The sequence below is a fragment of the Procambarus clarkii genome, chromosome 24, assembly GCF_040958095.1.
Source record: "Procambarus clarkii isolate CNS0578487 chromosome 24, FALCON_Pclarkii_2.0, whole genome shotgun sequence".
Lineage (NCBI taxonomy): Eukaryota > Metazoa > Arthropoda > Malacostraca > Decapoda > Cambaridae > Procambarus > Procambarus clarkii.
Genome location: NC_091173.1, coordinates 36,214,696 through 36,238,073, shown reverse-complemented (window position 1 = coordinate 36,238,073; position 23,378 = coordinate 36,214,696). Strand labels below are relative to the sequence as shown.

The following is a 23,378-nucleotide window of genomic DNA, read 5'->3' as shown; positions in this document are numbered from 1 at the left end:
GCAATTCATATGAGACTGCTTCATGAGTTTAGAGCTGAATTCATAGCACCACACAACAAAATAATATGTTATGAGAACCCGGGACCTACTCGTTAGATTCGCTCCAGCGATAAGCGAAGGTCAACAGCTCAGTGAAAAGGATCTCAAACTTTTGAGGTCTCTGCGTTTGTTCGCGCCTAGTCTTTTCTCTATGGTCTCTAGAGAGGGGAATGAGTTGCTTACTACACTTAGCGTATTAGCTAAGGAGGTCCTTCCTCAGGAGGACCATCTAGACTTTCAGTTTAAAGTTGACAGATGTAATACTAGAATAATAATAACGAAAAATCTCACAAGAACAGTACTGAATGTCTCACGTTTATCCATGTCCCTGTAGAACCACTCTTGTTGACGGGGGGACACGTCGGTGATGTAGGTGACAGGGATGTCCCACCGGTACCCATACGGGGAGTCGTCCTTGCTTTTTGTCTCTGGGTCGCTCAGGAACCTCATCTGTCTCACCTCCAGCTTTTGCACGAGAGAGAAAAGCAATATAATTAGACGGGTTGTTCGAAGTGCCCGTCTATATAGTATACTGCGAGTGCCCGTCTATAGAGTATACTGCGAGTACCCGTCTATATAGTATACTGCGAGTGCCCGTCTATATAGTATACTGCGAGTGCCCGTCTATAGAGTATACTGCGAGTACCCGTCTATATAGTATACTGCGAGTGCCCGTCTATATAGTATACTGCGAGTGCCCGTCTATATAGTATACTGCGAGTGCCCGTCTATATAGTATACTGCGAGTGCCCGTCTATATAGTATACTGCGAGTGCCCGTCTATATAGTATACTGCGAGTGCCCGTCTATATAGTATACTGCGAGTGCCCGTCTATATAGTATACTGCGAGTGCCCGTCTATATAGTATACTGCGAGTGCCCGACCATACAAAACACTGGGAATGCCTGTACATAAAATATACTGAATATTCCTGTCCATACTATATACTGAGACTATCCTTCCAGGGTCTATTAATACAGTATACTCAGTGTCGTCTATATAATAAACTGAGAGGTTGATTAAATCTTTAATATACTTTGGAAGTTGACCAGACCACACACTAGAAATTGAAGGGACGACGACGTTTCGGTCCGTCCTGGACCATTCTCAAGTCGTTTGTGACAATCGACTTGAGAATGGTCCAGGACGGACCTGAACGTCGTCGTCCCTTCAATTTCTAGTGTGTGGTCTGGTCAACATACTTCAGCCACGTTATTGTGACTCATCGCCTGTATACTTTGGAAGTTTCCATCTATACAATAGGGTGGGCGTTCCCGGCTATACACCTACACACTTGGTCTAAGCGGTCTCGCTTCATGCAGGTCAACGTTCAATCCCCGACCGTCCAAGAGGTTGGGCACCATTCTTCCATCCCTTCCCCCGTCCCATCCCAAACCCTTATCCTGTGATAAGGATTTGGTATTCTGTGAACACAGTGTGAGCAGTGAACACAGTGTGAACAGTGAACAGAGTGTGAACAGTGAACACAGTGTGAACAGTGAACAGAGTGTGAACAGTGAACACAGTGTGAACACTGAGCACAGTGTGAACAGTGAACACAGTGTGAACAGTGAGAAGTGTGCAGCCATTAAATGCACAATCAATTAATGGCTGTTGATTTATGGAACCAGGTTTATTGATCTATAAATAACTTACCTGTAACACACTAGACATACCGGTAACACACTAGACATACCAGTAACACACTAGACATACCGGTAACACACTAGACATACCAGTAACACACTAGACATACCAGTAACACACTAGACATACCAGTAACACACTAGACATACCAGTAACACACTAGACATACCAGTAACACACTAGACATACTAGTAACACACTAGACATACCAGTAACACACTAGACATACTGGTAACACACTAGACACAACCAGTAACACACTAGACATACTGGTAACACACTAGACATACCGGTAACACACTAGACATACCGGTAACACACTAGACATACCGGTAACACACTAGACATACCAGTAACACACTAGACATACCAGTAACACACTAGACATACCAGTAACACACTAGACATACCAGTAACACACTAGACATACCAGTAACACACTAGACATACCAGTAACACACTAGACATACCAGTAACACACTAGACATACTAGTAACACACTAGACATACCAGGTAACACACTAGACATACTGGTAACACACTAGACACAACCAGTAACACACTAGACATACTGGTAACACACTAGACATACCGGTAACACACTAGACATACTGGGAACACACTAGACATACTGGTAACACACTAGACATACTGGGAACACACTAGACATACCAGTAACACACTAGACATACTGGTAACACACTAGACATACCGGTAACACACTAGTACATACTGGGAACACACTAGACATACCAGTAACACACTAGACATACCAGTAACACACTAGACATACCAGTAACACACTAGACATACGGTAACATTACTAGACATACCAGTAACACACTAGACATACCAGTAACACACTAGACATACTGGTAACACACTAGACATACCGGTAACACACTAGACATACTGGGAACACACTAGACATACCAGTAACACACTAGACATACCAGTAACACACTAGACATACTAGTGCCACACTAGACATACCAGTAACACACTAGACATACCAGTAACACACTAGACATACCAGTAACACACTAGACATACCAGTAACACACTAGACATACCAGTAACACACTAGACATACTGGTAACACACTAGACATACTGGTAACACACTAGACATACTGGTAACACACTAGACATACCAGTAACACACTAGACATACCAGTAACACACTAGACATACCAGTAACACACTAGACATACCAGTAACACACTAGACATACCGGTAACACACTAGACATACTGGTAACACACTAGACATAACAGTAACACACTAGACATACTGGTAACACACTAGACATACCAGTAACACACTAGACATACTGGTAACACACTAGACATACCAGTAACACACTAGACATACCAGTAACACACTAGACATACCGGTAACACACTAGACATACTAGTAACACACTAGACATACCAGTAACACACTAGACATACTGGTAACACACTAGACATACCGGTAACACACTAGACATACCAGTAACACACTAGACATACCGGTAACACACTAGACATACCAGTAACACACTAGACATACCAGTAACACACTAGATATACTGGTAACACACTAGACATACTGGTAACACACTAGACATACTGGTAACACACTAGACATACCAGTAACACACTAGACATACCAGTAACACACTAGACATACCAGTAACACACTAGACATACCAGTAACACACTAGACATACCAGTAACACACTAGACATACCGGTAACACACTAGACATACTGGTAACACACTAGACATACCAGTAACACACTAGACATACTGGGAACACACTAGACATACCAGTAACACACTAGACATACTGGGAACACACTAGACATACCAGTAACACACTAGACATACCAGTAACACACTAAACATACCAGTAACATACTAGACATACCAGTAACACACTAGACATCCAGTAACACACTAGACATACTGGTAACACACTAGACATACTGGGAACACACTAGACATACAGTAACACACTAGACATACTGGGAACACACTAGACATACCGGTAACACACTAGACATACTGGGAACACACTAGACATACTGGTAACACACTAGACATACTGGTAACACACTAGACATACAGTAACACACTAGACATACCAGTAACACACTAGACATACCAGTAACACACTAGACATACCAGTAACACACTAGACTTTCCAGTAACACACTAGACATACTGGTAACACACTAGACATACTGGTAACACACTAGACATACCGGTAACACACTAAACATACCGGTAACACACTAGACATACCAGTAACACACTAGACATACCAGTAACACACTAGACATACTGGTAACACACTAGATACCGGTAACACACTAGACATACCAGTAACACACTAGACATACTGGTAACACACTAGACATACCGGTAACACACTAGACATACAAGTAACACACTAGACATACTGGTAACACACTAGACATACCAATAACACACTAGACATACCAGTAACACACTAGACATACCAGTAACACACTAGACATACCAGTAACACACTAGACATACCAGTAACACACTAGACATACTGGTAACACACTAGACATACCAGTAACACACTAGACATACCGGTAACACACTAGACATACCAGTAACACACTAGACATACTGGTAACACACTAGACATACCAGTAACACACTAGACATACCAGTAACACACTAGACATACCAGTAACACACTAGACATACTGGTAACACACTAGACATACCGGTAACACACTAGACATACCAGTAACACACTAGACATACTGGTAACACACTAGACATACCAGTAACACACTAGACATACCAGTAACACACTAGACATACCAGTAACACACTAGACATACTGGTAACACACTAGACATACCAGTAACACACTAGACATACCAGTAACACACTAGACATACTGGTAACACACTAGACATACGGTAACACACTAGACATACCAGTAACACACTAGACATACCAGTAACACACTAGACATACCAGTAACACACTAGACATACCAGTAACACACTAGACATACCAGTAACACACTAGTCATAACCTACCAGGTTGGGGTGGTCGGGGGAGGAGGTGACGGAGAGGACAGGGAAGCCCATCTGGCGTGTCCAGGTGTCCATGATGGTGGTAATGTTGAGGTGCTCCTCCAGCACGGCCTCCAGCTCCGCCCACAGGTCCCGAGTGACAGCGTTGTCGTACTGGTAGCGTCGGAGGAAGTTGCTCACGCCAGCACGGAAGTGTTCAGGACCCATGAAGTTCTCCAGCATGCGCAGGACCGACGCGCCCTGCGAGGAGGCCCACAACTTTTATGTCTGCCACACTCGCCGCCGGCAAGCCTGGCCTGGAGCCAGATTCACGAAGCAAGCAGTTTTGCAAGCGCTTACGAACCTGTACATCTTTTTACAATCTTTGGCGACTTTGTTTACAATTATTAAACAGTTAATGAGCTACGAGGCACTAGGAGGCTGTTTATAACAATAACAACAGTTGATTAGGAAGTTTCATGCTTGTAAACTGTTTAATAAATGTAACCAAAGCCGTCAAAGACTGAGAAAAGATGCACACGATCGTAAGTACTTGCGTAACTGTTTCGTGAATCTGGCCTCTGTGTGCACCATCTTCAACCACAAACACAAATATCTGAGGTATGGGATTATCAGGGAATTTCGCCACGTCATTACTATTATGTAACAATTGTAAGGGGTCAGGATAAGGTTTTGGGATGGGACGGGAGGGCCGGAATACTGCCCAACCACTTGGACGGTCGGAGATTGAACGCCGACCTGCATGAAGCAAGACCGTCGCTGTACCGTCGAGCCCAAGAGGTTGGAATTAAGCATTACATGACTGTGAAAGTTTTTCTACTGAAAATATGTCATTAATCAATCGATGAGGTAAAGTTAAAACGTATCTTAAATTAAGATAATGATGCACATGGATATACATAGATATACATGGATATACATATATATATGGATATACATAGATATGTGCGTAAATCACGAAAATTAACACGTGATGAAAAATGTGACAGTGTTAGACCACGGAGAAAGAACTGAAACAGGAATTTCCTTAAGTACTTTCGCATATTAATACATCTTCAGAAGGAATGATTTCGATTTACAAGTCAAGTATTGGACATAAATAGAGGCAGGAGAGAGAGGTGAAGTGAAGTGAGGTACAATGACAAATTAATGGGAATTAGGTGGCTACAATAAGAGCCGCAAAACAACTTCAGAAGGCCTATTGGCCCATGCGAGGCAGCTCCTGTTTATACCCACTAATATATTCACCAATAGATATACATGAATATACATAGATATACACACAAAGGTCACAATAGCGTGATGCATCAAATGAACAAATCCACAAGGGCCGTGATGAGGGTTCGAACCTACGCCCGAGAGGATCCCAGACGCCCCTTAATCGACTGAGCTACGACATGGTTAAAAGAATTGCAACCGGGAGTTCAACTTGACCTCAAATTGAAGTGGTAGAATAGCTTATTGGCAGAGCTCGGGTGCATGGGGGAATTGTATAAAAACCTGGTTTGTGTCTCGGAGAGACTGCAGGATCCGTGTGAGGTCAAGTTGAACTCCCGGTTGCATTTCTTTTAACCATGTCGTAGCTCAGTCAATTAAGGCGTGTCTATATACCCTTCAAAAGGGAAGGAAACTTCGGAGAAGAAAAAATCTCCGAAGTTTCCTTCCCTTTTGAAGGGTGTGGGGTGGTGGTGTAAGGGTTAGCGTGTCAGTTATGCCAGGTGCGCGAACACTTATGCTTAGTCACTGAAAATTTTACCCTAGGCTATTATTAATAAATATTTGCCCCAAATTTATGAGCCAATACCCCAGTTACTTCCCTACGAAATTATAGGGCTAATAAAACCAAATTCAGCAGCCAGTACAACAGACAACAGGCTAGTAATAGTATGTTGTACCTCAGATCATACATGGCCACAATGGACATGTCACTGGATAAGTGAACAAATGTGATCAATTAATCCAGTCAAATGTGACCCCCCCCAAAGTATTTGAAAGCCACACAGAGGTGGCTAAGCAAAAATTACAAAGGGCTGCAGAGGCTGCAAAAATTTACCTTCAAATCCTCCTTGAACAAATTGGTCAACCAGACAAGCTAGACACCTTCCGTGCCGAAACTGTACAATATGAGGAGGATATCCAAGAGCGCCTCGATAAATAAATACAGTTCCTAGAACAATAATATATAAACTCTGTCTCTCAAATTGTTCTAACAACAAATGGAGGTAATAAAATACATCTGAATCATTCAATGAAGTTCATCTTCCTGCCATTGATTTACCTCAATTTCATGACATGAGGAAACATGACATGAGGAGATGACGAAAACTTTGAATGTTACTGGCACACGTTCGATTCATTAGTAACTCTTAAGTTTCCATTAATAAAACAAAGAAATTTCTTTATTTGGGAAGTCCCTTAAGGGAGAAGCAAATCCAGTTATTGATCATCTGATTCCAAGGGTATGGCGACTACGATACTTCCATACAGTTGTTAGAAGTCAACTATAGTAACAAAGAGATTGCTATTGCTAAGCTCTGCTGTAAACTGAGAGTAATACCTACACCAGAAACAACACCTGACGCTCTTCAAGAATTTAGACTCCAAGTGGAGACTCTAGTCAAAGCTCTTGCTGCCTAGGCAGATGTGCCTTGAGCAGAATAGGTGTTAAAATTAGAGGTTCAGAAAAAATTCCCCAAATAAATTTTAGCCTCCATCTATTCCAATTATTGGAAAGACATCATGCCCTGGATGAAATATATGATGGCTTGAGGATGACGGTGAACCGCATGAGAACCCACAAGACAATACCAACAACGAGTTCATCAACGGACAAGTCTAAACCGACGAGGTTCGCTGAGGACCCAGGAACTAATAATAAAACAAGGCGTACAACAAGTAGTCCAACTTAATCTAAACAATCTGTTTCCACACTAAAGTGGAAACAAGGCAGTGTGGGCACTTATACAGTGGGACGCTCCAAGTCTACAGTTACTCTACCACCCAAGGCGGTCACTTCAAAAGGTGCTGTAGGCTATGGAACATGTTTGTTCTGTCAAGAAGACCATTCAATATACAACTGCACCAATTATCATGATTGTGATGCGCATGTCGAGCGACTCAGGAGTTGCAAAATTGCATGAGGTTCCTCATGAAACACAACCCCATCGACTGTGAGATCCAGTCATACCCCCTGTAATAGGTGTAACTAGTACTGCAGTACTGCAAGGAGCGACAGAATATCTGTGTCCTATCGACAAAGTCAACAAATAATGCGACGTTACCTACTGCCCAACTTACCATCCAAAATAAGAGGGCCAGGGGTCCATACCCGTGGGTTGACCAGGGGTCCATACCCGTGGGTTGACCAGGGGTCCCAGAGAACATTTGACACTAAAAAGGTGGCAGATGATCTACAATTAAATCCTGTAACTTAGGTGACAGTGAATATATCAGGGTTCTATGCTGATACAGGACCACAAGTCTACCAGGTGGTACAACCATCAGTACCATTTAGGCGGCTACGTCTGTCAAGTATAAACCATTGTATGGACACAATTCCAACCGACCTACATGTACAAGGTTTGGGAGCTACCAAAAAATTACTGAGATAAAGAGGAATAAAATTGTCAGGTAAAATTACGTCTGATCCCTCACCGACGTAGGAATTCTTGTAGGTGCGGACTACTATAACAAATTCATCATTAGCCAAACTAAATATGAGGGAATAAACCTGTTAAATTCTCAGGAGGCAAGTTACTCACAGTCCCAGTATTAAGCCTGAGGAGACCTGCAGATAAACAATTCAAATAGAAGTTTATATTTGTCAGTTGAATATATAACTCCAGTAAAATATACTAGGAAAATACAGCTGACTACATCTACAGAAGTTGATTTTTATATCATCATTTAAAGTTGAAGATGAGTCCATGAGGCCACAGTGGCAAATCAGTGAACAGTAGCCTTAACAATTACAAGTCACTGCGACCAATGTCACTGAACCCACTGTAGTCTCAGAACCATCTTTGACTTTAATGACTGAGTACATTCGATCCCCTGAACCAATTAAACCAAAATAAATTACTAACTTTATTAGCAAAAATAAACTCCTGCAAATAAGAACAATGGACCATTCCTAATAATTTAACCATAACCTGTCATGTTATGTCTTTTATAAGGATGTTTTTGCATTTTTTTACTGTGTAATAATTCACTTTAGCACCATACAGTCCGCTATCGAAATAAATAAATTATTAAAAAATATTTGTAAATAAATTATAAATAATTAAATGAAATAATTAATACTTGTAATTAAAATAAACAATAAAATCACACGAGTAAGTTTTCCCCACAACACACAAGTCGTGTCACACTGTACAGGACCTGACCCTCCACACTATACAGGACCTGACCCTCCACACTGTACAGGACCTGACCCTCCACACTATACAGGACCTGACCCTCCACACTGTACGGGACCTGACCCTCCACACTATACAGGACCTGACCCTCCACACTGTACAGGACCTGACCCTCCACACTATACAGGACCTGACCCTCCACACTATACAGGACCTGACCCTCCACACTGTACAGGACCTGACCCTCCACACTATACAGGACCTGACCCTCCACACTGTAGGACCTGACCCTCCACACTATACAGGACCTGACCCTCCACACTGTACAGGACCTGACCCTCCACACTGTACAGGACCTGACCCTCCACACTGTACAGGACCTGACCCTCCACACTATACAGGACCTGACCCTCCACACTGTACGGACCTGACCCTCCACACTATACAGGACCTGACCCTCCACACTGTACAGGACCTGACCCTCCACACTGTACAGGACCTGACCCTCCACACTGTACGGGACCTGACCCTCCACACTATACAGGACCTGACCCTCCACACTGTACAGGACCTGACCCTCCACACTGTACAGGACCTGACCCTCCACACTGTACGGGACCTGACCCTCCACACTATACAGGACCTGACCCTCCACACTGTACAGGACCTGACCCTCCACACTGTACAGGACCTGACCCTCCACACTGTACGGACCTGACCCTCCACACTGTACATGACCTGACCCTCCACACTGTACATGACCTGACCCTCCACACTGTACAGGACCTGACCCTCCACACTGTACATGACCTGACCCTCCACACTGTACAGGACCTGACCCTCCACACTGTACAGGACCTGACCCTCCACACTGTACAGGACCTGACCCTCCACACTGTACAGGACCTGACCCTCCACACTGTACAGGACCTGACCCTCCACACTGTACAGGACCTGACCCTCCACACTATACAGGACCTGACCCTCCACACTGTACAGGACCTGACCCTCCACACTATACAGGACCTGACCCTCCACACTGTACAGGACCTGACCCTCCACACTGTACAGGACCTGACCCTCCACACTATACAGGACCTGACCCTCCACACTGTACAGGACCTGACCCTCCACACTATACAGGACCTGACCCTCCACACTGTACAGGACCTGACCCTCCACACTATACAGGACCTGACCCTCCACACTGTACAGGACCTGACCCTCCACACTGTACAGGACCTGACCCTCCACACTGTACAGGACCTGACCCTCCACACTATACAGGACCTGACCCTCCACACTGTACGGGACCTGACCCTCCACACTATACAGGACCTGACCCTCCACACTGTACAGGACCTGACCCTCCACACTGTACAGGACCTGACCCTCCACACTGTAGGACCTGACCTCCACACTATACAGGACCTGACCTCCACACTGTACAGGACCTGACCCTCCACACTGTACAGGACCTGACCCTCCACACTGTACGGGACCTGACCCTCCACACTATACAGACCTGACCCTCCACACTGTACAGGACCTGACCCTCCACACTGTACAGGACCTGACCCTCCACACTGTACGGGACCTGACCCTCCACACTGTACATGACCTGACCCTCCACACTGTACATAACCTGACCCTCTACACTGTACAGGACCTGACCCTCCACACTGTACATGACCTGACCCTCCACACTGTACAGGACCTGACCCTCCACACTGTACATGACCTGACCCTCTACACTGTACAGGACCTGACCCTCCACACTGTACAGGACCTGACCCTCCACACTGTACAGGACCTGACCCTCCACACTGTACAGGACCTGACCCTCCACACTGTATGGGACCTGACCCTCCACACTGTACATGACCTGACCCTCCACACTTACAGGACCTGACCCTCCACACTGTACAGGACCTGACCCTCCACACTGTACAGGACCTGACCCTCCACACTGTATGGGACCTGACCCTCCACACTGTACATGACCTGACCCTCCACACTTACAGGACCTGACCCTCCACACTGTATGGGACCTGACCCTCCACACTGTATGGGACCTGACCTCCACACTGTATGGGACCTGACCCTCCACACTGTACATGACCAGACCCTCCACACTGTATGGGACCTGACCCTCCACACTGCATGGGACCTGACCCTCCACACTGTACATGACCTGACCCTCCACACTGTACAGGACCTGACCCTCCACACTGTACATGACCTGACCCTCCACACTGTACGGGACCTGACCCTCCACACTGTACAGGACCTGACCCTCCACACTGTACGGGACCTGACCCTCCACACTGTACATGACCTGACCCTCCACACTGTACGGGACCTGACCCTCCACACTGTACGGGACCTGACCCTCCACACTGTACAGGACCTGACCCTCCACACTGTACATGACCTGACCCTCCACACTGTACAGGACCTGACCCTCCACACTGTACAGGACCTGACCCTCCACGCTGTACAGGACCTGACCCTCCACACTGTATGGACCTGACCCTCCACACTGTAGGACCTGACCCTCCACACTGTACATGACCTGACCCTCCACACTGTACGGGACCTGACCCTCCACACTGTACAGGACCAGACCCTCCACACTGTATGGGACCTGACCCTCCACACTGTATGGGACCTGACCCTCCACACTGTACATGACCTGACCCTCCACACTGTACAGGACCTGACCCTCCACACTGTACATGACCTGACCCTCCACACTGTACGGACCTGACCCTCCATACTGTACGGACCTGACCCTCCACACTGTACGGACCTGACCCTCCACACTGTACAGGACCTGACCCTCCACACTGTACATGACCTGACCCTCCACACTGTACGGGACCTGACCCTCCACACTGTACAGACCTGACCCTCCACACTGTACATGACCTGACCCTCCACACTGTACAGGACCTGACCCTCCACACTGTACAGGACCTGACCCTCCACACTGTACAGGACCTGACCCTCCACACTGTATGGACCTGACCCTCCACACTGTATGAGACCTGACCCTCCACACTGTACATGACCTGACCCTCCACACTGTACAGGCCTGACCCTCCACACTGTACAGGACCTGACCCTCCACACTGTACATGACCTGACCCTCCACACTGTACGGACCTGACCCTCCAACTGTACAAGACTGACCCTCCACACTGTACATGACCTGACCCTCCACACTGTACAGGACCTGACCCTCCACACTGTACAGGACCTGACCCTCCACACTGTACATGACCTGACCCTCCACACTGTACGGACCTGACCCTCCAACTGTACAGACCTGACCCTCCACACTGTACATGACCTGACCCTCCACACTGTACAGGACCTGACCCTCCACACTGTACAGGACCTGACCCTCCACACTGTACAGGACCTGACCCTCCACACTGTATGGACCTGACCCTCCACACTGTATGACCTGACCCTCCACACTGTACGGGACCTGACCCTCCACACTGTATAGGACCTGACCCTCACACTGTACATGACCTGACCCTCCACACTGTACAGGACCTGACCCTCCACACTGTACAGGACCTGACCCTCCCAGACCCTCCACACTGTACACCTGACCCTCCACACTGTACAGGACCTGACCCTCCACACTGTATGGGACCTGACCCCCCACACTGTACATGACCTGACCCTCCACACTGTACAGACCTGACCCTCCACACTGTATGGGACCTGACCCTCCACACTGTATGGGACCTGACCCTCCACACTGTACATGACCTGACCCTCCACACTGTATGGGACCTGACCTCCACACTGTATGGGACCTGACTCCACACTGTACATGACCTGACCCTCCACACTGTACGGACCTGACCCTCCACACTGTACATGACCTGACCCTCCACACTGTACGGACCTGACCTCCACACGTACAGGACCTGACCCTCCACACTGTACGGACCTGACCCTCCACACTGTACATGACCTGACCCTCCACACTGTACGGACCTGACCACCCTCCACACTGTACGGACCTGACCCTCCACACTGTACAGGACCTGACCCTCCACACTGTACATGACCTGACCCTCCACACTGTACAGGACCTGACCCTCCACACTGTACAGGACCTGACCCTCCACACTGTACAGGACCTGACCCTCCACACTGTATGGGACCTGACCCTCCACACTGTATGACCTGACCCTCCACACTGTACATGACCTGACCCTCCACACTGTACGGACCTGACCTCCACACTGTACAGACCTGACCCTCCACACTGTATGGACCTGACCCTCCACACTGTACGGGACCTGACCCTCCACACTGTACATGACCTGACCCTCCACACTGTACAGACCTGACCCTCCACACTGTACATGACCTGACCCTCCACATGTACGGACCTGACCCTCCACACTGTACGGACCTGACCCTCCACACTGTACGGACCTGACCCTCCACACTGTACAGGACCTGACCCTCCACACTGTACATGACCTGACCCTCCACACTGTACGGGACCTGACCCTCCAACTGTACAGACCTGACCCTCCACACTGTACATGACCTGACCCTCCACACTGTACAGGACCTGACCCTCCACACTGTACAGGACCTGACCCTCCACACTGTACAGGACCTGACCCTCCACACTGTATGGACCTGACCCTCCACACTGTATGAGACCTGACCCTCCACACTGTACGGACCTGACCCTCCACACTATACAGGACCTGACCCTCACACTGTACATGACCTGACCCTCCACACTGTACAGGACCTGACCCTCCACACTGTACAGGACCTGACCCTCCACACTGTACAGGACCTGACCCACCTGACCTCCACACTGTACAGGACCTGACCCTCCACACTGTATGGACCTGACCCTCCACACTGTATGGACCTGACCCTCCACACTGTATGGACCTGACCCTCCACACTGTACATGACCTGACCCTCCACACTGTATGGACCTGACCCTCCACACTGTATGGGACCTGACCTCCACACTGTACATGACCTGACCCTCCACACTGTACGGACCTGACCCTCCACACTGTACATGACCTGACCCTCCACACTGTACGGACCTGACCCTCCACACTGTACAGGACCTGACCCTCCACACTGTACGGACCTGACCCTCCACACTGTACATGACCTGACCCTCCACACTGTACGGACCTGACCCTCCACACTGTACGGGACCTGACCCTCCACACTGTACAGGACCTGACCCTCCACACTGTACATGACCTGACCCTCCACACTGTACATGACCTGACCCTCCACACTGTACAGACCTGACCCTCCACACTGTACAGGACCTGACCCTCCACACTGTATGGACCTGACCCTCCACACTGTAGGACCTGACCCTCCACACTGTACATGACCTGACCCTCCACACTGTACATACCTGACCCTCCACATGTACATGACCTGACCCTCCACACTGTACAGGACCTGACCCTCCACACTGTACATGACCTGACCCTCCACACTGTACAGACCTGACCCTCCACACTGTACATGACCTGACCCTCCACACTGTACATGACCTGACCCTCCACACTGTACATGACCTGACCCTCCACACTGTACGGACCTGACCCTCCACACTGTATGGGACCTGACCTCCACACTGTACGGGACCTGACCCTCCACACTGTACATGACCTGACCCTCCACACTGTACATGACCTGACCCTCCACACTGTACATGACCTGACCCTCCACATGTACAGGACCTGACCCTCCACTGTACGGACCTGACCCTCCACACTGTACATGACCTGACCCTCCACACTGTACATGACCTGACCCTCCACACTGTACATGACCTGACCCTCCACACTGTACATGACCTGACCCTCCACACTGTATGGGACCTGACCCTCCACACTGTACGGGACCTGACCCTCCACACTGTACAGGACCTGACCCTCCACACTGTACGGGACCTGACCCTCCACACTGTACAGGACCTGACCCTCCACACTGTACATGACCTGACCCTCCACACTGTACAGGACCTGACCCTCCACACTGTACGGGACCTACCCTCCACACTGTACAGGACTGACCCTCCACACTGTACATGACCTGACCCTCCACACTGTACAGGACCTGACCCTCCACACTGTACGGGACCTGACCCTCCACACTGTACATGACCTGACCCTCCACACTGTACATGACCTGACCCTCTACACTGTACATGACCTGACCCTCCACACTGTACAGGACCTGACCCTCCACACTGTACATGACCTGACCCTCCACACTGTACATGACCTGACCCTCCACACTGTACATGACCTGACCCTCCACACTGTATGGACCTGACCCTCCACACTGTATGGGACCTGACCCTCCACACTGTACATGACCTGACCCTCCACACTGTATGACCTGACCCTCCACACTGTACAGACCTGACCCTCCACACTGTACATGACCTGACCCCCACACTGTACATGACCTGACCCTCCTCACTGTACAGGACCTGACCCTCCACACTGTACAGACCTGACCCTCCACACTGTACGGACCTGACCCTCACACTGTACAGGACCTGACCCTCCACACTGTATGGACCTGACCCTCCACACTGTACAGGACTGACCCTCCACACTGTACAGGACCTGACCCTCCACACTGTACATGACCTGACCCTCCACACTGTACATGACCTGACCCTCCACACTGTACAGGACCTGACCCTCCACACTGCATGGGACCTGACCCTCCACACTGTACATGGACCTGACCCTCCACACTGTATGGGACCTGACCCTCCACACTGTACAGGACCTGACCCTCCACACTGTACATGACCTGACCCTCCACACTGTACAGGACCTGACCCTCCACACTGTACATGACCTGACCCTCCACACTGTACATGACCTGACCCTCCACACTGTACAGGACCTGACCCTCCACACTGTACAGGACCTGACCCTCACACTGTACGGACCTGACCCTCCACACTGTACAGGACCTGACCCTCCACACTGTACGGGACCTGACCCTCCACACTGTACAGGACCTGACCCTCCACACTGTACAGGACCTGACCCTCCACACTGTACATGACCTGACCCTCCACACTGTACATGACCTGACCCTCCACACTGTACAGGACCTGACCCTCCACACTGTACAGGACCTGACCCTCCACACTGTATGGACCTGACCCTCACACTGTACAGGACCTGACCCTCACACTGTACAGGACCTGACCCTCCACACTGTACAGGACCTGACCCTCACACTGTACAGGACCTGACCCTCACACTGTACAGGACCTGACCCTCCACACTGTACAGGACCTGACCCTCACACTGTATGGACCTGACCCTCCACACTGTACATGACCTGACCCTCCACAATGTACAGGACCTGACCTCGACACTGTATGGGACCTGACCCTCCACACTGTACAGGACCTGACCCTCCACACTGTACTGGACCTGACCTCCACACTGTACAGGACCTGACCCTCCACACTGTACAGGACCTGACCCTCCACACTGTACAGGACCTGACCCTCCACACTTACAGGACCTGACCCTCCACACTGTACAGGACCTGACCTCCACACTGTACAGGACCTGACCCTCCCCACTGTATAGGACCTGATGACCCTCCACACTGTACATGACCTGACCCTCCACACTGTACAGGACCTGACCCTCCACACTGTACAGGACCTGACACTCCACACTGTACAGGACTTGACCCTCCACACTGTACATGACCTGACCCTCCACACTGTACAGGACCTGACCCTCCACACTGTATGGGACCTGACCCTCCACACTGTATGGGACCTGACCCTCCACACTGTACATGACCAAACCCTCCACACTGTATGGGACCTGACCCTCCACACTGTATGGGACCTGACCCTCCACACTGTACATGACCTGACCCTCCACACTGTACAGGACCTGACCCTCCACACTGTACAGGACCTGACCCTCCACACTGTACATGACCTGACCCTCCACACTGTACAGGACCTGACCCTCCACACTGTATGGGACCTGACCCTCCACACTGTACATGACCTGACCCTCCACACTGTACATGACCTGACTCTCCACACTGTACGGAATTGACCCTCCACACTCTACAGGACCTGACCTCTTCACTGTACATGACCTGACCCTCCACACTGTAACATGACCTGACCCCCCACACTGTACAGGACCTGACCCTCCACACTGTATGGACCTGACCCTCCACACTGTACATGACCTGACCTCCACACTGTATGGGACCTGACCCTCACACTGTACAGGACCTGACTTTCCACACTGTACATGACCTGACCCTCCACACTGTACAGGACCTGACCCTCCACACTGTACATGACCTGACCCCCACACTGTACATGACCAGACCCTCCACACTGTACAGGACCTGACCCTCCACACTGTACAGGACCTGACCCTCACACTGTACGGGACCTGACCCTCCCACTGTACAGGACCTGACCCTCACACTGTACGGGACCTGACCCTCCACACTTTACAGGACCTGACCCTCCACACTGTACAGGACCTGACCCTCCACACTGTACGGGACCTGACCCTCACACTGTACAGGACCTGACCCTCACACTGTATGGGACCTGACCCTCCACACTGTACAGAACTGACCCTCCACACTCTACAGGACCTGACCCTCCACACTGTACATGACCTGACCCTCCACACTGTACATGACCTGACCCCCTACACTGTACAGGACCTGACCCCCACACTGCATGGGACCTGACCCTCCACACTGTACATGACCTGATCCTCCACACTGTATGGGACCTGACCCTCACACTGTACAGGACCTGACTTTCCACACTGTACATAACCTGACCCCCACACACTGTACATGACCAGACCCTCCACACTGTACAGGACCTGACCCTCCACACTGTACGGACCTGACCCTCACACTATACGGGACCTGACCCATCACACTGTACAGGACCTGACCCTCACACTGTACGGGACCTGACCCTCCACACTGTACAGGACCTGACCCTCCACACTGTACAGGACCTGACCCTCCACCCTGTACATGACCTGACCCCCCCACACAGTACATGACCAGACCCTCCAACTGTACAGGACCTGACCCTCCACACTGTACAGGACTGACCCTCCACACTGTATGGGACCTGACCCTCACACTGTACAGGACCTGACCCTCACACTGTACAGGACCTGACCCTCCACACTGTACAGGACCTGACCCTCCACACTGTACAGGACCTGACCCTCAAACACTGTACAGGACCTGACCCTCCACACTGTAACAGGACCTGACCCTCCATACTGTATATGACCTGACCCTCCACACTGTACATGACCTGACCCTCCACAATGTACAGGACCTGACCTCGATACTGTATGGGACCTGACCCTCCACACTGTACAGGACCTGACCCTCCACACTGTACTGGACCTGATCCTCCACACTGTACAGGACCTGACCCTCCACACTGTACAGGACCTGACCCTCCACACTGTACAGGACCTGACCTCCACACTGTACAGGACCTGACCCTCCACACTGTACAGGACCTGACCCTCCCCACTGTATAGGACCTGACCCTCCACACTGTACATGACCTGACCCTCCACACTGTACAGGACCTGACCCTCCACACTGTACAGGACCTGACCCTCCACACTGTACAGGACTTGACCCTCCACACTGTACATGACCTGACCCTCCACACTGTACAGGACCTGACCCTCCACACTGTATGGGACCTGACCCTCCACACTGTATGGGACCTGACCCTCCACACTGTACATGACCAGACCTCCACACTGTATGGGACCTGACCCTCCACACTGTATGGGACCTGACCCTCCACACTGTACATGACCTGACCTCCACACTGTACAGGACCTGACCCTCCACACTGTACAGGACCTGACCCTCCACACTGTACATGACCTGACCCTCCACACTGTACAGGACCTGACCCTCCACACTGTATGGGACCTGACCCTCCACACTGTACATGACCTGACCTCCACACTGTACATGACCTGACTCTCCACACTGTACGGGAATTGACCCTCCACACTCTACAGGACCTGGCCCTCCTCACTGTACATGACCTGACCCTCCACACTGTACATGACCTGACCCTCCACACTGTATGGGACCTGACCCTCACACTGTACAGGACCTGATTTCCACACTGTACATGACCTGACCCTCCACACTGTACAGGACCTGACCCTCCACATGTACATGACCTGACCCCCCACACTGTACAGACCAGACCCTCCACACTGTACAGGACCGACCCTCCACACTGTACAGGACCTGACCCTCACACTGTACGGGACCTGACCTCCACATTGTACAGGACCTGACCCTCACACTGTACGGGACCTGACCCTCCACACTGTACAGGACCTGACCCTCCACACTGTACGGACCTGACCCTCCACACTGTACGGGACCTGACCCTCACACTGTAAGGACCTGACCCTCCACACTGTATGGGACCTGACCCTCCACACTGTACAGGAACTGACCCTCCACACTCTACAGGACCTGACCCTCCACACTGTACATGACCTGACCTCTACACTGTACATGACCTGACCCCCACACTGTACAGGACCTGACCCTCCACACTGCATGGGACCTGACCCTCCACACTGTACATGACCTGACCCTCCACACTGTATGGGACCTGACCCTACACTGTACAGGACCTGACTTTCCACACTGTACATGACCTGACCCTCCACACTGTACAGGACCTGACCCTCCACACTGTACATGACCTGACCCCCCACACTGTACATGACCAGACCCTCCACACTGTACAGGACCTGACCCTCCACACTGTACAGGACCTGACCCTCACACTGTACGGGACCTGACCATCACACTGAACAGGACCTGACCCTCACACTGTACGGGACCTGACTCTCCACACTGTACAGGACCTGACCCTCCACACTGTACAGGACCTGACCCTCCACACTGTACATGACCTGACCCCCCACACAGTACATGACCAGACCCTCCACACTGTACAGGACCTGACCCTCCACACTGTATGGGACCTGACCCTCCACACTGTATGGGACCTGACCCTCACACTGTACAGGACCTGACCCTCACACTGTACAGGACCTGACCCTCCACACTGTACAGGACCTGACCCTCCACACTGTACAGGACCTGACCCTCAACACTGTACAGGACCTGACCCTCCACACTGTACAGGACCTGACCCTCCATACTGTATGGGACCTGACCCGCCACACTGTACCATGACCTGACCCTCCACAATGTACAGGACCTGACCTCGACACTGTATGGGACCTGACCCTCCACACTGTACAGGACCTGACCCTCCACACTGTACTGGACCTGATCCTCCACACTGTACAGGACCTGACCCTCCACACTGTACAGGACCTGACCCTCCACACTGTACAGGATCTGACCTCCACACTGTACAGGACCTGACCCCACACTGTACAGGACCTGACCCCCCCACTGTATAGACCTGACCCTCCACCACTGTACATGACCTGACCCTCCACACTGTACAGGACCTGACCCTCCACACTGTACAGGACCTGACCCTCCACACTGTACAGGACTTGACCTCCACACTGTACATGACCTGACCCTCCACACTGTACAGGACCTGACCCTCCACACTGTATGGGACCTGACCCTCCACACTGTATGGACCTGACCCTCCACACTGTACATGACCAGACCCTCCACACTGTATGGGACCTGACCCTCCACACTGTACATGACCAGACCCTCCACACTGTATGGGACCTGACCCTCCACACTGTACATGACCTGACCTCCACACTGTACAGGACCTGACCCTCCACACTGTACAGGACCTGACCCTCCACACTGTACATGACTGACCCTCCACACTGTACAGGACCTGACCCTCCTCACTGTATGGGACCTGACCCTCACACTGTACATGACCTGACCCTCCACACTGTACATGACCTGACTCTCCACACTGTACGGAATTGACCTCCACACTCTACAGGACTGACCCTCCTCACTGTACATGACCTGACCCTCCACACTGTACATGACCTGACCCCCCACACTGTACAGGACCTGATCCTCCAACAGTATGGGACCTGACCCTCCACACTGTACATGACCTGACCCTCCACACTGTATGGGACCTGACCTCACACTGTACAGGACCTGATTTCCACACTGTACATGACCTGACCCTCCACACTGTACGGACCTGACCCTCCACACTGTACATGACCTGACCCCCCACACTGTACATGACAGACCCTCCACACTGTACAGGACCTGACCCTCCACACTGTACAGGACCTGACCCTCACACTGTACGGAACCTGACCCTCCACACTGTACAGGACCTGACCCTCACACTGTACGGGACCTGACCCTCCACACTGTACAGGACCTGACCCTCCACACTGTACAGGACCTGACCCTCCACACTGTACATGACCTGACCCACACACAGTACATGACCAGACCCTCCACACTGTACAGGACCTGACCTCCACATTGTACAGGACCTGACCCTCCACACTGTATGGGACCTGACCCCACACTGTACAGGACCTGACCCTCACACTGTACAGGACCTGACCCCCACACTGTACAGGACCTGACCCTCCACACTGTACAGGACCTGACCCTCAACACTGTACTGGACTGACACCTCCACACTGTACAGGACCTGACCCTCCATACTGTATGGGACCTGACCTCCACACTGTACATGACTGACCCCACATGTACAGACCTGACCTCGACACTGTATGGGACCTGACCTCCACACTGTACAGGACCTGACCCTCCACACTGTACTGGACCTGATCCTCCACACTGTACAGGACCTAACCCTCCACATGTACAGGACCTGACCCTCCACACTGTACAGGACCTGACCCTCCTCACTGTACAGGACCTGACCTCCACACTGTACAGGACCTGACCCTCCCCACTGTACAGGACCTGACCCTCCACACTGTACATGACCTGACCCTCCACACTGTACAGGACCTCACCCTCCACACTGTACAGGACCTGACCCTCCACACTGTACAGGACCTGACCCTCCACACTGTACATGACCGACCCTCCACACTGTACAGGACCTGAACCTCCACACTGTATGGGACCTGACCCTCCACACTGTATGGGACCTGACCCTCCACACTGTACATGACGAGACCCTCCCCACACTGTATGGGACCTGACCCTCCACACTGTATGACCTGACCCTCCACACTGTACAGGACCTGACCCTCCACACATTACAGGACCTGACCCTCCACACTGTACAGGACCTGACCTCCACACTGTACAGGACCTGACCCTCTACACTGTACAGGACCTGACCCTCCACATTGTAAAGACCTGACCCTCCACACTATACATGACCCTGACCCTCCACATTGTACAGGACCTGACCTCCACACTGTACAGGACCTGACCCTCCACACTGTACAGGACCTGACCCTCCACACTGCATGGGACCTGACCCTCCACACTGTACGGACCTGACCCTCCACACTGTATAGGACCTGAACCTCCCACACTGTACAGACCTGACCCTCCACACTGTAATGGACCTGACCCTCCACACTGTATGGGACCTGACCCTCGACACTGTACGGGACCTGACCCTCCACACTGTACGGGACCTGACCCTCCACACTGTATGGGACCTGACCTTCCACACTGTATGGGACCTGACCCTCCACACTGTACAGGACCTGACCCTCCACACTGTACATGACCTGACCCTCCACACTGTATGGGACCTGACCCTCCACACTGTATGGGACCTGACTCTCCACACTGTATGGACCTGACCCTCCACACTGTACATGACCTGACCCCACACTGTACATGACCTGACCTCCACACTGTAGGGACCTGACCCTCCACACTGTACGGACCTGACCCTCCACACTGTACAGGACCTGACCCTCCACACTGTACATGACCTGACCCCCCACACTGTACATGACCTGACCTTCCACACTGTAGAGGACCTGACCCTCCACACTGTACATGACCTGACCGTCCACACTGTACAGGACCTGACCCTCAACACTGTACTGGAACCTGACCCTCCACACTGTACAGGACCTGACCCTCCATACTGTATGGGACCTTACCCTCCACACTGTACATGACCTGACCCTCCA

At 50.9% G+C, this 23,378-nt stretch overlaps 2 protein-coding genes across 3 annotated transcripts in view; one reads left to right on the top strand and one right to left on the bottom strand.

Moving 5' to 3' along the window:
* LOC138368250 (glutamyl aminopeptidase-like) overlaps positions 1-4,992 on the bottom strand; it is a 56,632-nt gene extending 51,640 nt beyond the window's left edge. The window contains exons 1-2 of the mRNA XM_069330801.1: positions 4,760-4,992; positions 354-504 (exon numbers count right to left, since the gene is read on the bottom strand). Of these exons, the coding sequence (XP_069186902.1) occupies positions 354-504; positions 4,760-4,978 (370 nt within the window). The 5' untranslated portion in view covers positions 4,979-4,992. The remainder of the gene's footprint in view (positions 1-353; positions 505-4,759) is intronic.
* The window catches only part of LOC123761547 (glutamyl aminopeptidase), a 705,879-nt gene that overhangs the window by 499,497 nt on the left and 183,004 nt on the right, over positions 1-23,378 (top strand). The gene's annotated exons all lie outside the window — the stretch shown is intronic.